The sequence below is a fragment of the Ceratina calcarata genome, unplaced genomic scaffold (assembly GCF_001652005.2).
Source record: "Ceratina calcarata isolate Rehan_Ccalc_2016 unplaced genomic scaffold, ASM165200v1 scaffold72.2, whole genome shotgun sequence".
Taxonomy (NCBI): domain Eukaryota; kingdom Metazoa; phylum Arthropoda; class Insecta; order Hymenoptera; family Apidae; genus Ceratina; species Ceratina calcarata.
Window position 1 is genome coordinate 2,193,248 of NW_017178472.1, and position 17,809 is coordinate 2,211,056.

Below are 17,809 nucleotides of genomic sequence, written 5' to 3' on the forward strand. Positions count from 1 at the left end.
ATAATAATAATAATAATAATAATAATAATAATAATAATAATAATAATAATGCAGTATTAATGTAATATGACTTGTCCGATTTTCATGTACTATTAATGATCAACGAGGAACTCGTTTTTCGCGAAACCGGTTTCCTTGATCCCACACTTTGAATTAGAAGGCAAGGTACTCTGGCAACGCTGATTCTCGGCGAGTTTCAATCAGTTCCAGACTCGCGCAGTTTCAGAAATCGTTTATGTCTCGGTCCCGTATCTTCATGTTTACCCATCTTGCCCCGTTGCTTTGGTAGTCACCTGCTATCCTGTTCGTCGCAGTAATAATGCATTCTATGGCAAGCTTTGTGCCCGCGCACTTCTAGGTATTTGTCCGTCATTCCTAGTCCGCCTGGACGCTTTGGCGCTTCCCCCGATCCCAGCGTACGTACAAAGGGGAGCACGACGCGACGCTCTTTATGCATCTACACTCCTGTTCATAAGTTTCAAGACACCTCTAAGTGCTTATTGTCTATTAAAAGGTGTATTCCAAATTAGTAATCATCAAAGATCATCTCTATTGGAAGAATAGAGTAAATTTATAAATCAATTATATAATAAATGATATATTAAATCATGCAATAAACCATGTATTACCATGTATTACCATGTATAATTACAAATTTGAATTCGTTTGTTAGTTCATACTCATACAACAATTCGATAATACGCTTTAATATTTCATTCGTTCATGTGTTTTTCAATACGATTTATGTACGGGGGTGTACGTACACCTACACACGGGGTGAACAGCCATTCCCTAGCCTGGAACAACGATAATAGTCCGTGTCGTAATTCCGCTCGAATGTGATCGTTGCCGCAGCATAATTGTGCCGGATTGAAGCGGATCGAAGCGCCTCCGAAGCTGGCTCGCGAGATTTGTTGATGTTCCGTATCTGCTAACTCCGTGGTAGTTTCGGCTTTACAAGGGTATCGGGTGTTAGCAAGTTAATTCGATGCGGTCGTACGCTAAATCTTAAATATTCTCTGTAGATAACGTAACGTAAACTTAATCGCTGATATAGTCCCACTGTTTGTCTATGTATCACCAGTCCAATTATCTCTAGACATAATGCAAATGGAAGTGTGAATATCATAAGGACATTTAGAATATAATAAATTGAATGATCCTCAGGAATAAGGAAAAAAATTTTTAATGTTGTGTTCTCTTTATAAGCCAAATTACAAGGTAAAGGGTTAAATTGATAATCCCCATTAATTTATGTACGTAACAACGTTTTGTAACGCTATATAATGTATACAGTAATAAATCATAATGCAATGAGTAAATTTAAAAATATGGCCACCACAAGGACATTAGACAACTAGATAAATAAGTATTTAAAAAAAAAAAACATATGTTGTGTTATCTCCAAGACAAATTAGAAGATAAAGAACTTCATTTATCTTTCGTATTTCAGTGCACAAAAGTTTGACTTGGTGAATGTAATTCAACTTACGCACGTGAAGGAAAGCTTTTCTTTCAAAAAAGTTAGAAAGAAAGTCAACACGACAAGATATCCTCATCGAACTCTTTCACTAGCACTTGCAATATCCGTGCCCTTTGCATAGGCTAACCCGAGACTAATCTTTTACAAAAGTCGGGGTACGACGCCCTTATCTGTCCCCCGTAGCGTGCATCCGTACTAACCCAGGTCTAACCCAAACCCTGTTTTATAATTTGATCCAAACGTGACCCAGATTTTGTTTAGATTCAATCCTGACCTAATCCATCGGTTTTATCTTATCTTCACACCCACCGGTGTCGTGTTCGAGTGTACATACTGAGTTACACCACGCCCAGTCCTGAGCTTCCTTATTCCTTTCCCTCATCCTTTCTAAAGCTTTTCATGCATATTCGTACGTCTACGTAGAGAAGGAAGCGAGTAAATTCTGTAAAATGTCATTGCATAACTAGGCAGATATTATTCTTTAACTAGAAGTTGGAGGCCTAACTTATCATATGTTTACCTATATCATGTATAGGTTCATAACACAAGCTTGTGCGTTGTAAATAACAGAAATAGCATCGAACGGAGTTATTATTATCTCGAGGGCGAGCATTCATATAGTTTCCCTTCAAGATCACTTTCCAACCCCATAAAATTTGCTGATACGCAAATTTTTTTTATTACATTGCGAATTATGTAACATTTACCGTAAATCGAAAGAATAGACAGAATTTCGAGGAAGAAATCATTAAGTATTTAGGTTAAATCAAGATTGACTTTGAACAACTCTTACAGAGCGGATCTGGTTTAGTGCTGACTGTGAAACGTTAAGTGGGTCATGGTTTAGTTCAGAAAATACTTAGAGACCGGATTAAGTTTGATTCGCGTTATGTTTCGTCCATTGAACGCGTGATTCTGCAAGAATAGTAAATAACACAGTAACTGGAATGGGCTTTCAGATACTAGTTGAATCTGACTTAGTCGATACGTATTAATTTTATCAAAATTATTAGACTGCACATCCTTATGCAACATATATACATATACATCAGTTTATTATGATTATGTATATGATTGTATATATTAAAATATGCAAATGAGATATATGTATACAATTGCTGATATGTGTAAAGAATATACATATACAGGATGCTTATTGAAGGAATATATAACTGTATTTTATCAAACCACAATTAATTTCCCAATGTCCTATCGTACAATCAATAAATCTCAAACAGTAGTTCATATGATTCATTTATGAATTGTCTTTTATTCAAAGCAAATGGGTACATGAATCTCATTTTATAAAGGATTATAAATTTTGATAAAATATTGGAAATTTAAAATTTATTCTCCTCCTATAAAAATGGTCCCATTTTTTATCTGTGCTTAAAAATATGACAAAAAATTGATTCAGCTCCATCTGACCAACTGTACATAGCCATGCAACCCACAGATTCCATACGGCTAATCATTGACGATTGTTTAAGCAAAGGGGAGATAGGAGGAGTTGCATTATGCTTATATTCTCTACTTAAGTTCCCTCCTTGCTTCCGTGCCTGTGATTTCCGGGTGACGCGAGTTGAACGGGTGGACGTGGACGCTGTACGTCGCCCCCACCGTGCGTCCCGGCGCCTAGCGTCGCCGCAGCACAAGACGAGAAGGAGGGAGCCGAGGGAATGCAAGCCATTGCAAGTAGCGACTTGACTTGGGCCGTTTTCAGTAGCGTTCGGGCTCTCGATTGTGTCGGGCAGAGTTCGGTAGACTCCGAGTGCCTTGAATCAGTTGCCAGAAATGAGAAATCGGTGAACGAACCACGGTACCACCACGTCTGTCGTGTTGTAATTTGTGCAACCGACGATAAAGTTCTTAATGACTAGAATCGTGGGACGAAAATTTGATGTGACGCACAATTTTATATAGTAAAATGATCGCGATCGGAAAGAGAATTGTATGGATTTATAGCAATGAATTAGTACAAACACGCTGTAAAACGCGAGAGGGCTAATCAGGTTTTTTACAATTATATTTCAGTTTCAAACATCGTGCAGTCAATTCTGAACAAACTTTTTACCAACAAAATTCACGTTTCTTAATATATAATTACTGAGAGTCTTCTCTTTCTTTCTCTTAAGCACTGAGATAATATATTTTCGAATTAAATTATTTAAATGTGGAATGTCAAAATCAACCAAAGAGAGACAAGATTTTCACAGATGGATGACATTAATTTTATACACTAATACACTGTTTTTCACGTCAGTTCAAAAGATGGATAAAGCCGTCCCTTCTTTTCTTCCTGCCTTGTACTCATTCACTCGTTCGGTCACTGGACGTTCATTCAATCGGTTCGCCACTTTTTTAGTTGAACCTGGTCCAAATGGACCGAGTCCATTCGGTTACTTAAGCATTCTTTGTTATCGTGGATATTCGGCGGGAGAATGGATCGAAAAAGCTTTTAGCTTGAGTCTGGAGTAATAACAATTTTTTTTTATTAACTCGATATCAAGTTCGTTTACCTATAGCAGCTTCATATCCGATTTGAAAAGGAATAATTTATAGCTGAATTAAAAATATGAAAGAGCATAAGTGCGTCGTATAAATGGATAATATAAACGAAACTTATTCAAATTAGATGTGACTGAATCTTCACAATTGTTTTAATTGATTGAATAATTATAATCTCAAGAACAGTGTTCGATAGCTAAGAAAATAAGTGTGAAAGCTGAAAATCGGCAAGATGAGGTCATTTAGATAATGTGTGCAATTAATTGTGGGTTAAGTTTGACTAACAATAAGATCGAAGTCAGTCTTTGTAATGAAGTGAACTACAGTATAGCTGCTATAGAATACGGGTTACGAAATAGCGATTGCTATCTGCAAGATTAAGGTTTGGAGGTGACCATTTTGAACGGTTCTCACAGAAGTTGATTAAACTCGCGATTAAGACTAAATTTAGCTTTTGACTTGTTATTCTGAACTCACTTTCTGGGCACATCTAGACTTTATTATAAAATATTACTCTTTTTCTCAAACTTTTTTAATATCAACATCGGCTTGGAGACGGCACCTGAGCTTCGCCCAGAATTTATTTCGCAGAGTTCAGATTTCTTACAGCTTGAACAAGAAGGACCGTCGTGTCACGGTAATTGTTCCTTTTGCTAATAAAGAGATCTACTTTCGCTCCCGTAATGGCGTAGTCAGTTAAGTTGAAAAGTATGAGAGAAAAAAAGAGGAAAAGGGATTGGACAGAAAACGTTGTTTGAGCAGTCATCGAGTCGACCGCTCCGAAGTAATTTGCCCGTAATTTCATGGTAAAGGGATGCAAGCGAACTTCCACGGTATCGTATTCTTAACTCGAAATCGAATTTCTCCGAGACCCGATCTCTCTCTCCTCGTTGTTCTTTCAAAATAAAATCATTCTCCGAGTTACTTTATTGTAACACTTTACTGCGGAATTATTCACTTGTAATGAAAACTACCTTCATTAATTTCCGTACAACACAATCAAGTTTTCCATTTAATTACATTTGGTTACAGTAATTACTGGGATCATACATTTAAATGCACAAATATAATAATCATTTGTACTGTTTCATCACATTTTTTAACTGTAATTAAGAATAATGAAGCATAAAAGTTAATGCGCTTACTATATGGTCAGCACTTCTGTTGTATTATAATCGTTAATGTTAATACGGTTGATGGTTCATTTTCAACAATGGTTCGTTTCAATTTCTTAACGTCTGTAGATGAAAGTACGTTTTAAAACGTACAAAGCATTAATTCTTCATGTTATACAAATTATTCGTCTTAGTCATCAACTAATAATGATATTTCGTGCTTGATTCGTAATATACAAGACCAGGATCGTGAAAAATTCAGGGAAAACTAAGCTTCTTGAGCAATCATTCTCTTCGACGTTCACCTGAACACATCGGCTCGTGCCCGTTCCGGTGAAAGTCTCACCGGCTTCCACGCCCAGAAAATCAGCGACTGTACGTGGGTTTGCCTTCACTTTTACGTGAATCACGCAGTTAAAGTTAGCGTTCTGTATAATTAAACATCGATTTTTCTTCTCGAAGAGTGTCACTTCCATTGCAATAATGTGTGTAAAATGAAATAACAGATTGTCATTTCTTGGAATGTGTAATAAATGCGTCGTGCAATGCAAGTATTTGGCTCGGGAATTTTTGTTTCAAATTCAGACAACTTGCAACGGAGTTAAATCCGAAAGGGTTAAGGGTGAATGAATAACGCGACGGAGAAACTGATTTATTGGAGCTTATTGGATTGCAACGTGCGATGCGTGTATTCACTGATAGCTGACCAATGTTCGCACAGATAAGACTGTACTCGTTTTTGGTGCACTATTTTTTTCTCTACGAGCTTTCAATGTTTCTGGAGCGAAACTCTGGGGTTACGTAGGTCGGTTCTTGATTCTTGAAAAAAGTGGCTTCGGTTCGAACAACGAAAATCATACTTATATAAAATTATTATGTACATTTATTTGCGAAGAATTTTAAATTGCAAGGGAAAGAGTTTCCAACAAACGTATTTACTGACATTTATTCTTGAACAGCGTGGGGTAGGTTACCATTATAATTGCACCTTCGGCCTTTCTTTTAGCCGTCCGTAGTCTTTTTTCGCAACGTAAAATGTCGCCCGTTTAAATGGAATCTAAAGTCGCAGTTAATACGTTTCTTTTTTGTTATGAACATACATTATTCATAGAGATCATCGAAATTGAAAAAGAAATCAAAATAAGAAGTTCCCTCGGTAGTCTAATTTAAATATTCACTCGGTAATCTAATCTAGATGGAATTTAAAATCTCAGTTGTGTGATACATTTTTTATTAGAAACATAGGCGTTATTCATTCAAAATAAGAAAGAGATAGAAAATAAAAAAATTGACCGGGACCCAGTCGCATTTCCTCGTTAATTTGGAGTAAAACATCAATTCGGCGTCAGTTTAATTGAATTTGTTTTTGCGTCGCGTCGTATGGCTCGCGTCTGCTTGAAATTGACTTACTGTCGCCGTCGGTGGCTCATTCGTCAATCATCGCGTGTCCTCGATTAGGCGTGGAAAACGAATATCGATGCTCCGAGGTCGAGTTGGTAGACACGCACACGGAGGTTGATGCCATGTATTCCGGTCCTCTAATCGGCTGAGGCTAACAATAAGCTTCTGCTCGACGGTTGTGTCCTTCAGCATTTTCAGTTTCTCTCTCACGTACTCCATTCTCTTTCTTTGTCTTCAGTTTGACCACATCGCATGATTCACACTCCATATTTCAATTTAAATAATATTGTTTGTTCACACGAATTACGCTGGTGATTACAGAAGTGGTTAATTGAAAAACTGAAACGATTATAAATGAAATCATGTATATTCTAAGGAACGAAAACAGAGACATAATATGATGCATCTTATCAGTAATCCTTATCAATAAATTAAGCTTTCTAGCAACCCACAAAAAATTTAGTTTGGTTCAATGTTAAAAAAATTATTCCGTTTTAAAAAGTATGCCAATACTTTTTTAAGCTACTATATGAAAAATATGTGCACATATAATGAAGAAATAAATGTTTATATTGGACACAATTAAGAGCATATTATTGGATGTTTTTCAAAGACGCGATAATGAGACACTCTGGCTAAAAGCAGCGGTGGTTGTGAATGTTAATTTTGCTGTCAGCTACGATTTCTGCCATTTATCCGTGGCTACGCCGATAACTTCTCTCTGCGGCAGTTATTTTCCAAAGTATTATTCATCGTTTCAAAGTTTAACCACTAATCGCCACAGGGAGAAACTCGCTGCTAAGTGTTCAGCTGCGCATCAACGTCTCTAGTGCATCACTCTATTCACTATCCATCAGACTGCTTAAAAAGTTGGTGACGCGTGTCAAACCGGCGCTGTAGTAATTTCCTTAAATCATGTGCGAGTTTTGATGCTTTAAATCTCTCATGGAAGATCCTTCACAAATTTTATCACTTTACCTTTGTTATAATATTGTTTATAAGACATTCGATTAGTGTTATATAGTTTATATTCACTTTTCTCTGTTTTTATGAATAATACATTTTGATAGAGTGACAATTTTCATCTTTCATTTCGAAGAAAGCTTAATATTATTAAGTTTTTCATTATATGATTAACATTGTATAGTTTAACAGTTAATTTTCGAAAAGTGTATCATTACCACTAGGAATGAATTGGAAGCAATTTTTATTCTAAAGAAAGTCTGATATTATTGATACTAGTCACGTGCGTTTATTATGTCTTCTTGTACGCCTTAATGACGTCATGTTAATGAGATGCTCGGCACAGCCGTTCATTCTCAGCGAAGCTGCTTTGAATCTAGTCGCGTTTTATACACACAGACGTGCATCCTGTATACGTGAATGGATACTCTAAAGGTAGTTTTTGTTCGGATTACCCTATAGATTTCGGTTGGTAATCTGTATTTCATTTACTGACGCAAGCGGCGATGATTTAATTTATACAAAGATCGAAAAAGCTTGTTTGCCACGCGCTCGTTACATCTTTAATACACCCCTCATCCAATTTACTCGCGTTAAGACGCGCCTTATCGCTTTCTCCCTTTCGTTATGTAAATTCTTCGTCCAAGCTTTTCATCGAAATTGAACTGTTTTACATATGAACGAATATGCAAAGCAGGATGCCTTTAATAATTATCCATGAGCTCGAGTAACTCATTTATATGATATTACGTCGTTAAGTCATTGTACTTTATTTTGGAATTTGTAAACTTACGTGGAATATTACATAAAATATTGCATACACTAAACTGCATCACGTGGGACAAGTAATATCAACTCTTTAAAACGAGAATTATTTATTTAAAATAACTCTGTATGTCTCGTTGATTCACTTGATTTCTTGAAATTAGACTCTATTGTTCAACCAGAGTCGAATTTTTTAAAGTGCACAAAAATCGCGCAAATGGAGGTGGAAAATAAATGTCAACTAACGCTAAAACTGCACACGCAACGAGAACATCGGGAAAAGGGCTGTAGCAAGCACGCGTCGAAACAACTTAGAAAAGAATGAGTCTTCTATACGTCCTGGAGAATCGGTTAAGCCTCAGGCCCTTCGAGGGGAAGGATCTGGTTTATTGCACCCTCACGTGTTTTGGACGTTGTTGCAGCTCCTATCGTTATTTCCCGAGTGTTTCTCCTTTTGGATTTTTCCGTTTTCTTGCAATCAATTTAATTATTTTTATTACGAGTAATCTGTCTTTCTCACTTGGAATAATTTTAATTTAAAACAACCCTAACGTACACATATGTGCCAATGTCCCTGAAGAGGTTAATGAAACGTATTTACGAGTATGGTCGTTTAAACTGATCGATTTTGTATCTTTGATAATTATTATCACGCACAATACGGAGAATTCGTTCGCAAACATTCGGTACTCGTTTTCACTCTTATCTCTTTACCCAATGGAACGTGTATGTTTCGTAATTTAATGCAGATGTTTGTTCTTCGTCGCGGTATCAATTCCCGAGCGCATTTTAATCTTATCAGTATGATGACAGCAACATTGAATAGTATTCCGCTAAATAATCATCCATCATGCGAGAAGACTTTTTATCTGACAGTCTGGAATTAAGATTCAATTTATTGCGTTGATAAGCGCGAGCTATAGATTAGTTATATTATAATGTTCTTCGGATAATTTGGAAACCATTTTTAATACAAATTATTTTTTATTTGTGTTGCATAATGTTTATTATTTTGTTATAACGTGCATATTGGCAGTGAAATGATTTAATGAAGTGCATGAAAATGATAAAAATTACTTCTCTCCCTGCGAAATGTTTCTTGTTTAAATAAAGCTGATGCAGGATCTTTCAGCGAACATTGTTTCTTAGGTATTTCGCGCAATATCAATTATCTTTGTAATTAGGTTAATGTACGTTCAACGGGTACCGCGAACTTTATCAAAGGCCAAATTTCCTTTGGTGTACTCTATTCTTCTCTGTTATCTAATTGTTTGTAAACCGATATTAATTAATACTAGCACATGGTATTCAATGTATTTTCCGTACACAATTTCAACATAAATACATTGGCACGATAATTATCACAAAATTGCCGGTTAATTCTTATTTACTTAAATGAGTATCTTTTTTTATTCACATTAATTAATTATGCCTCAGTACTAAATGAATAAATTCGTGATACAACGATTACTATAAATTACCATGCAATTCACATTTTCATTACTTAACTATGCAAGTTGCTTTTTAATTTGCACGTTCATACATCAATTGTATGAATCGTGTCTCGAATTTATTTGCAATATTGTAACGTTTACGTATCGGGACATCATTCGGTTGGTATCGATGGGATAACGTTTAAGTGCGGGCTGGGGAAAAGAGCTGGCATTCGAGTGCATTCGGAATCCGGTGAATATCGGCGTGGAATTTATGATACCTGTAACATTATTACGGAAATAGGTCGACACGTTACTGGCATTGCAGATACGCAGGGAACGCTATGAAATCTATCTTTCTCTCTGTTTTTTATTTGCTTGTTCATGACACTGCACTCGGTGCTCCGTTTTAGTATTCGAGACAAATAGAGGATATGTGGCACGTCAGTCGGAAACTTTTTTTTGTCAAGCGTCGCTACAGCGTTTGCTTAATTTACCGAAAATGTATGATTTTTGTGGCGTTAACAAAAGTATTGCAAAATAAGAGAGAAATTTATACTCTTATTAAAAGTTTATAGCTGAAACAATAAATTCCGACAATTTTGAGCCTGATCAGCTATTTTACGAGAGAACGAATTGTTAAAGAAACACGCGCCCGAGAAGCGAGAAGGGTGTGGACTATGAGCTGTGTTTCTCTCATGACTAATTCAATCAGGTCAGCAGTTGTTTATTGGATTGCAGCCGCGAGACGCTGCACGTATCGACTAGAGTTTACGTAGACGAAACGATACCGGAAAATGGATAAAAAATCGAAATATAACGCTAATTAAAAATCGTATAGAAGAAAGTATATATACTTAATAAGTTACAAAAATAAGTTGTAATCATGAGTATATTCCTTATTTTTTACAAATATAATTTGTTTATAAAATCCGCAGTTTAACCATGACATATAATATGTTGATGAAATTTTAATAAAAACTGTGACAAAAACATTTCCATACTAAACAGCTTTCTAGATATTCATTCAATTAGACCGATTTGAATATCTCCGAGGACATGAATTTTATCTAGAGAACAGGGTAACACAATGGAGCGAACATAATTCTAGTATCTCAAGCATGCACGGTCTTTATCCCATACGGTTAAGCTCGAACCTCCCTCCCATCGAGGGTTCGTTGTATTGCATCGGAACCAGCCGGAGCTGGCCTAATAGTTCCCTGACTGCGCCGTTTCAGATCATCCGTTATACACATCTCTGTCGAACACAGCCTCTGTCTCTCGTGTCATTTGATTAGCTCTGTACACAGGCAAACAAACCAGCCAAGTGCCATCGAGCACTCTCGATACAATTATATTGCATTTCCTGTCCATCTCACGCTCATTAACCTGAATGTATCCTGACCTAAACATGTGCTAATACTATTAACAATGTTTTGACTAATTTAACTAACGATCAAGCCAGGTTCATCAAATTACGTTATTAGCGTCTTTGAATGAATTTTTAGTCACAATTTAATGAACAGGAAGTGTAGTTATGTCTGCAGGGACTACTTGTTATCATTATTTATATTACGAAAAATGGATAAATTTCATACCTGGGTGGACAAATATAATTTAATTATTTTCAAGAACATTATTTATGATTAAAATTTTATTGTATGCAATTTTCTGCAATTTTAAAATACTTGCGATCTTTTTTAGTCTTGAAATTCTGAAAGAAGTTATATTCTGTTAAACGCAATAGGCATCTATCTGTCATAATTTATCATCTTGTGACTTATAATACAAGCTAGACGTATGATGGAATCCGTGAGATTTACGACCACATCCTCGAGTTTAGGACAGCCTGTAATACTTTCGGTAACCTCTGAAGAGGACCGATGTGCCCGTGACGAAGTCACGCGGACCGTTTTGGCTTCGGTCCAGTGGCGCATATTCTAAAAATTCCGTCGCATTCCTACCCTGGTAAAAAGGGAGAGAAAACGAGCAAAACGGAGAATCGTAATCGCGATCGTCGTCCTCGTGGCCCGTTTTGATCTCCACTAGGAATCCCCCTATCCCTTTTCTCTTTTGTCTTCGACCGCTTTTTTCACGACTTATTATTATCGCTTTCGAAAGAGAACGTCGCCCAAGCCTAAACAAAATTCTTCTTACTTAACTTTTCAACATGTAACGGTATATTTGATTGCAATTGAAATTTTATAAAGTCCAACTGATAAAACTTCATTCATATCAACTTTTATTATATGTTCTTAATTGTGATTGTAGACGTCAAGGAAAATTGTTATCGTTGATTGTTTTAGTCTTTAAAGGACAAATTGTACACTAAAAAAAAATGAAGCAAAAAGCGACACTATAGTTCAAAGAGCAGTTGAGATGTTCTAGGCTTAACTCCTTCGAGTGGTTTAAAATCGCGAGCCGGAGACCGTCGATTTCGACGGCGAATGATCGTTCTCTGGAATACCTTTCGTATACAACCGCGAAAGCGTGTATGCATGTGTGTGAGAGAAAGAAAAAGAGAGAAATTGAGAGAAGAAAGACTGTGATTCGGTCGGAGCGGGAATCGAGAGCGACTCAAGTTCAATGCGATAATCGAGACGGACTTGGCACGCGTCGCGTCGCGAACGGATTCTCCCTTCGTCGTTGATCTTGGAGTAAAATTATTGGCGCCATGCTAGCTACAGGTACGACCACCGATCGTGTCTCCGAGTCCACCAACGACGACGCAACTGTGAAACGTGAATAGCTGTTCGAGTGTGTTAAACGAAGAGTATTAAATATGCGTTAAAAAGAGACATCTGTTTTTAAATCGAATACTTAAATCAGAGAAGACTAAGACGTTTGGTTTGAAAAAATAAAAGGAGAGCCAAGGGAAACGAGTAGAATTGACAGAGGCGACTGTGGAGGATATTTAATAAAAGGAAAGCGAACACCAGGCGATAATCGGCGTCGCGGGCGGTGTTCAATGAGAACCGAACAAGATTTGGTGCATACCCAGCGTACGTGAAAAGATCCTCGGGCACGAGGACGGGGCGCCGAAGAGATCCTCGTCGACGACGACGATCACCACGACGACGATGCTGCGCTCGCCGGCGCGGGTCGTCCTCCAGGATTCTTCCGCCTCGACATCCTCGACCTTGTCGGCGCCACCGACGCCGGTCCACCACGGCGCTTCCAGCTCGACCTCCGTCTCTTCCCGACTTTCCTTACTCGACACCTGCCACAGGAAGATCAGGTTCTTCGGCGAGCTTGTCGCGTGAGTCCCCCCGACTAGTTCCAAACTCTCCTATAGAGATCTTCTATAATAGAAATATACGTATTTTATACGATTATACATACTATATGTACATACAGGATGTCCCGTTTCAAGTTTCGCACGTAAACTAGACAACAAATGTTTCAAATGAAAACTGGACTATAAGGTGATCCTCTGAAAGCACAGTGACTTTTAATTCGAACCATTTTTTGGACGAATTATACCTTAGTAAATTTCGTATGAAGCTCCAAATGGAACAACCTGTATGGACAATCACGCGGTTGAACCTCGGTACATTCAACCACGAATGCTAAAATTAAATAATTGAAAGCGTGCGCATAATACAAGTTTCATTCTCGGAGTTGTTAATGTACCAATGTTCGACTGTATTTATATTGTTCGTGTACACACATGTACTTGTATGGAGCTGTCTTCGTTGACGAGGGGCTGGCTTGATGTCTTGTATAAATCTCGGAATTCAAGATTCTATCAGTCTATTTTTGCAGACTATGAATTATGGATCTTGTATTTCCGTCAGATGATTTATAATATCTGTATAAAATTCTTTCCATGTACTGCATTTTTATGGGCTTGCATAATTTTTATTCACGATGTGATGTTATTTATGATGAATCATACTTACGTTTCATATTTAAATGTTTTATAATGTTCGTATAAACAAAATCTTTCCTAAATAGCACACATCAATAAATTTGTATATGTATATCATATACAAGCTGTCCCAGAAAAAGTATTAGATCCGAAAAGAGGTGATTCTGAAGGTGTTTGTGAACATTCATATAAAATGCAAAGTGATCCATAGTTTTTGAATTATTAACGAAAAACACTGACCAGTGTGTGACTTTGCGCGGACGTTACACGCGCTCTTATTGGTCAGTGTGTTTCGTTAATAATTTAAAAACCATGCCTCACTTTACATTTTAGCAAAGGAAATTGTTGTTCGGAAACAGTTACAGAATCACCTCTCTTAAGCTCTAACACTTTTTCTGGGACACCATGTATTTTTCACCTATAATACGAAGTACTTTTTCTAAAATGGAACTAATTTCTTCTACCTATATTGGTAACAACATTCTTCCATTTGAAGTCTGATAAACGCAGTTGTTTTTGGATCGCAAGTAGAAGTTGAAGAAGTAATACGAAGACGAGGCGTAAAGTTGCGGGAACTTTCGAAAGTTTCCAGAGGGAGAAGAATGGAAAATAACTAGTCCCGAAAATATATCTGGGTCATTGACAGATCTCGTTTCAGAAGTTACTGTCAGATTTCTTCCCATCTGCCTTCGACAAAATAACACGTTCCTTTCTTTGCGACAATCTTATCTCTTTGTTAAACTGCACGTGGATTCCTTTATTAAAATTACAGAAGTTAACGTTGAAATGCAATATCGTTGTACTTAAATTGCGGTTTACATTAATTCCAAATTTAATTTAAAACTGTTCGTAGTAAAAATTAGTATTTCGTTTGTCAAGAGGCAAGCCAGTGCTCGTCGTTCGAAGACATCCAGTGTATGCATGGTGTAAAATTAAAACTGTTACACATCAAATTCTCAAGAACTGTAGGACAACATATACACGAAAATAAGCACTTTAACAGTTTCTATGGTTCTTAAGATAACGACCTGTAACATCTTTCAGTTTTATACTTTGCATCGAGTGTTAACAGAAAACGATACAACCGGATGGAAGGTAAATTCAATAGGAAAGTTATTTTATCAACGAAGGAAGTCGCTTCATTTCCGGTTGTATCTTCCCACGTTATATTATTTCTCTTTGTGTATGGCCGGCTGAAAATCGTTATCATTACGTTTCCCTGCATGATATAAGAATTTTTATTGCGCACCGATGTTCGACAATTTTTCCTTGTGCCTCCTACAGACTTGAAATCGTTTTATTCAGAAAATATTTTTCACGCACGTCATGTAAATATATTTCAATTTTACAATTGTTTCATTGACTACGTTAACGAATTTTTTTGAAAGATAACATTTCCAGATCTGTACTAGGCATTACGTTTACCGCTTTGCTAAATTAAATTAAGCCAATCCCAGCGAGCGAACTTCATATATTTTCGATAAATGTTCGTAAAAAAACATGTTCATTCGGTACAGAAGCTGGGAGGACTCGTCGAATCGATACGTTTGAAAAATAACTGAAATAAATTGCCGGGGAGGCGGGAAAGCAGCATGCGAAGAGTGTACGTTCGCGAAATTGGATACCGTCCTCGTTGCGCGGTGTTAAAATTGGAAAAGTTAGGCGTGTTCCTTCGTCGATGGACGCGCGCTGTCGTTTACCGATTTCGTCGGGTCGTGTATCATTTTTAAACCGTGATAAAAACGATAGAAAAAATATGATTCCCTTATCAATCTTTTATAAGAAAACAATCTTGTTTTCTCCTTTAATTATTATCTGGCTTCCGGATACTCTTTATATATAATATTTGTTTAATTATCATAAACGATAACGATGCATAACAGTATGTAATTAATGTTCCATTTTTTAGTTATTTATAGATATATTTGCATTAGGATTAATTTAATACAGTTTTAACCATACCAAATATTTTTCTCATTCGAATAGGTTTGTATTTCCATGTAATGCTTGTAGGACACTTCAAGAGATCTCTTAGAAGTTAATAGAATTTTCAAATAGACAAAATTCAGTTATTTATGCAGATATAATTCAAGATTAGGATTAGATATTAAGAACTTTAATCGTAGCCAATAGATTAGCGGTAGTATTCGTGTATAGAAGATAGCAATTGTGATTGAATGTAATAACTAAGGGTTCATCACAAGCAACTAGAATTTTTGGCATCTAGTTGTTATATGTATATGTATAATCCATCTAGTTCATAGGCGAGTGAATGGTTTGCGATGTTTATTAGTGAGATTTGGTAAAAACTGGTAGTAACATAAAGGGTGATTGGCAGTTAGGCCAGTTTTCTCCAAGCAAGCGCAGCTTCTTTCAGTGGCATGAGCTTTGTATAACGACAATAGAGGAGAAAAAAAACTGATGCTTTGTCGAACGTAGACGTGGCTGAATATTGTGGCACTCTATAATTATGGTTATAAGTGCATGCGATTATAGATCGTTTTAAAGCAGCCAGAAAGCTAATTACACTGTTCCTCCGGATGTAAATTCAAGATCAACAGTCTCGAGCAAAACTCCATAATTATTCGCATAATTAGATAATCTTATTATTAATACTCTCAAAAGATCGAGTTTTAGATGTTAGAATATCGATTGGCTGATTTTTAGAATTTAGGACAGTAGGTCTTTTTATAGTCTTGTGAAAGGGTAAAAATTGTTGTTACAAAATCCATACACGTTTGTAAAAAGAGCATTAAACAATCGAATAACGTACTTAATATTATTTTAAAGATCTTGGTAAAATAAAATTTAATTTTATCAAAGCAGATGAAAATAGTACTTTTAAATGTCAATTTATATTCCATCTTTTTGTATGGCAAACCACATGAGAGATACGTGCCAATATTTATAGAAAATTATTAAAGAATTAATCAATTAACGTCTGTTCGGAAGACGCTTTCTGGGTGCGAATGGAGGTAACAGTGAAAAAGTTGGAATCGCTTGACGGATTAAAACCGAAGTTTGGAAGGATCTGTACAAATCCGATAACTCGTTAATCTGATTAGCGAATCCGTGCCAGTCGATTAAAGACGTAACGTCCTGTGCGCGATGCGATTAGCCAAATCGTTGTTCATGAAGCGCGATTACAATGCGGAACACAGTTTGCCTGCGGTATCGACGATCTTGTTTCCTAATAAAGGTTCAGCTTCTTGTTTTTCATCGCGGTTTGTCAAAATCAAATGGAGAAACTATTCTGTTTTTAGTTATTCAATTGTGTTTTATTTGAGTTTAATAACATTTAATAGGATCAAAGCTGCTGAGAGCTTTAAAACATCAATATCTAATTGAATGTTAAAATTGCTTAAAATTGAAACGAAAATTGAATTATCATTATTGCTTATTCGTAAAATATTATATAACGTTATTATAATTGGTGCAATATAAAATGATTTAATACAGGAAATAGCTCGGGTTGAACAGAGGACGCTTTCACCACCTCGCCTGCTAAATTATCCGATTGCAGTGGCAAGCAGGGACGCGAAATTCTGATATAATATCTTGTTTAATCTCGTCACAAAGCGCGCGTTGATGATAACTAACTGCCGTTTTACGTCGAGATTGAAATTTGAAAAATTCTGTGCTACTCGCAGCTGCGATAAACACTTGGTAATGATACAAACGACGAATTCTAATTAAAACGTAACGTCGTTCCCCCGTCAAAGGATAAACTCGCGTCTGGTCGTTAATAAATGAAAGCCACCGGTCTTAATTAAAAATGCGTCGTATAATTTCCCTCGCGTTTCGCGTCAATAATTTATACCCGACAAAAAACAGTAGTTGGCATTGCGTCGTCAAGCAATCGCGTTAAAAAAAATAGATACGTAAATGAGTTTATCCCTTTGCGAAATAATTCGAAATATTCTGTTGATACTGCGTGAAGATGAGACCAGTTGGGAAGTGGTGTCGTCAGTATTTCACATCGAAATTGTTACGTGGCCGCCATTTTAGTTAAACACGGATTAAGTGGTTATTGGATCGAGAGTCGAGGAAGGCCTCCTTCACGTCTGTTCCCTTGAAAATTAATTAACTCATCCGGGCCACGTGTTATCGTTCGATGATTAAATGTGTAAGTACTTCCTTGCCTGGAAATATTTCCGTACTTCGAATGAAGGGACGCACTCGAAATTAGATTATCTAATTTTATGGAGGAGATCATTAAGTAAATCTATTCGATAGTTCTGTTTGAATTTGTAACATTGTTTTCTTATGA

At 36.6% G+C, this 17,809-nt stretch overlaps 1 protein-coding gene across 13 annotated transcripts in view; it reads left to right on the top strand.

Annotated features, from left to right (window-relative positions):
* Mob2 (MOB kinase activator 2) overlaps positions 1-17,809 on the top strand; it is a 50,484-nt gene that overhangs the window by 24,444 nt on the left and 8,231 nt on the right. Inside the window, exons 1-2 of one of the 13 annotated variants that reach the window (XM_018033555.2) lie at positions 3,210-3,495; positions 12,350-12,927. The exons of 2 other annotated variants lie outside the window; for them this stretch is intronic. In XM_018033555.2, the coding sequence (XP_017889044.1) occupies positions 12,749-12,927 (179 nt within the window). In that variant the 5' untranslated portion in view covers positions 3,210-3,495; positions 12,350-12,748. Of the gene's footprint in view, positions 1-3,147; positions 3,496-4,118; positions 4,629-12,056; positions 12,928-17,809 lie in introns of those variants that run through there. 10 more of the 13 variants (XM_018033559.2, XM_026818008.1, XM_018033561.2 and 7 more) reach the window with 10 other exon arrangements.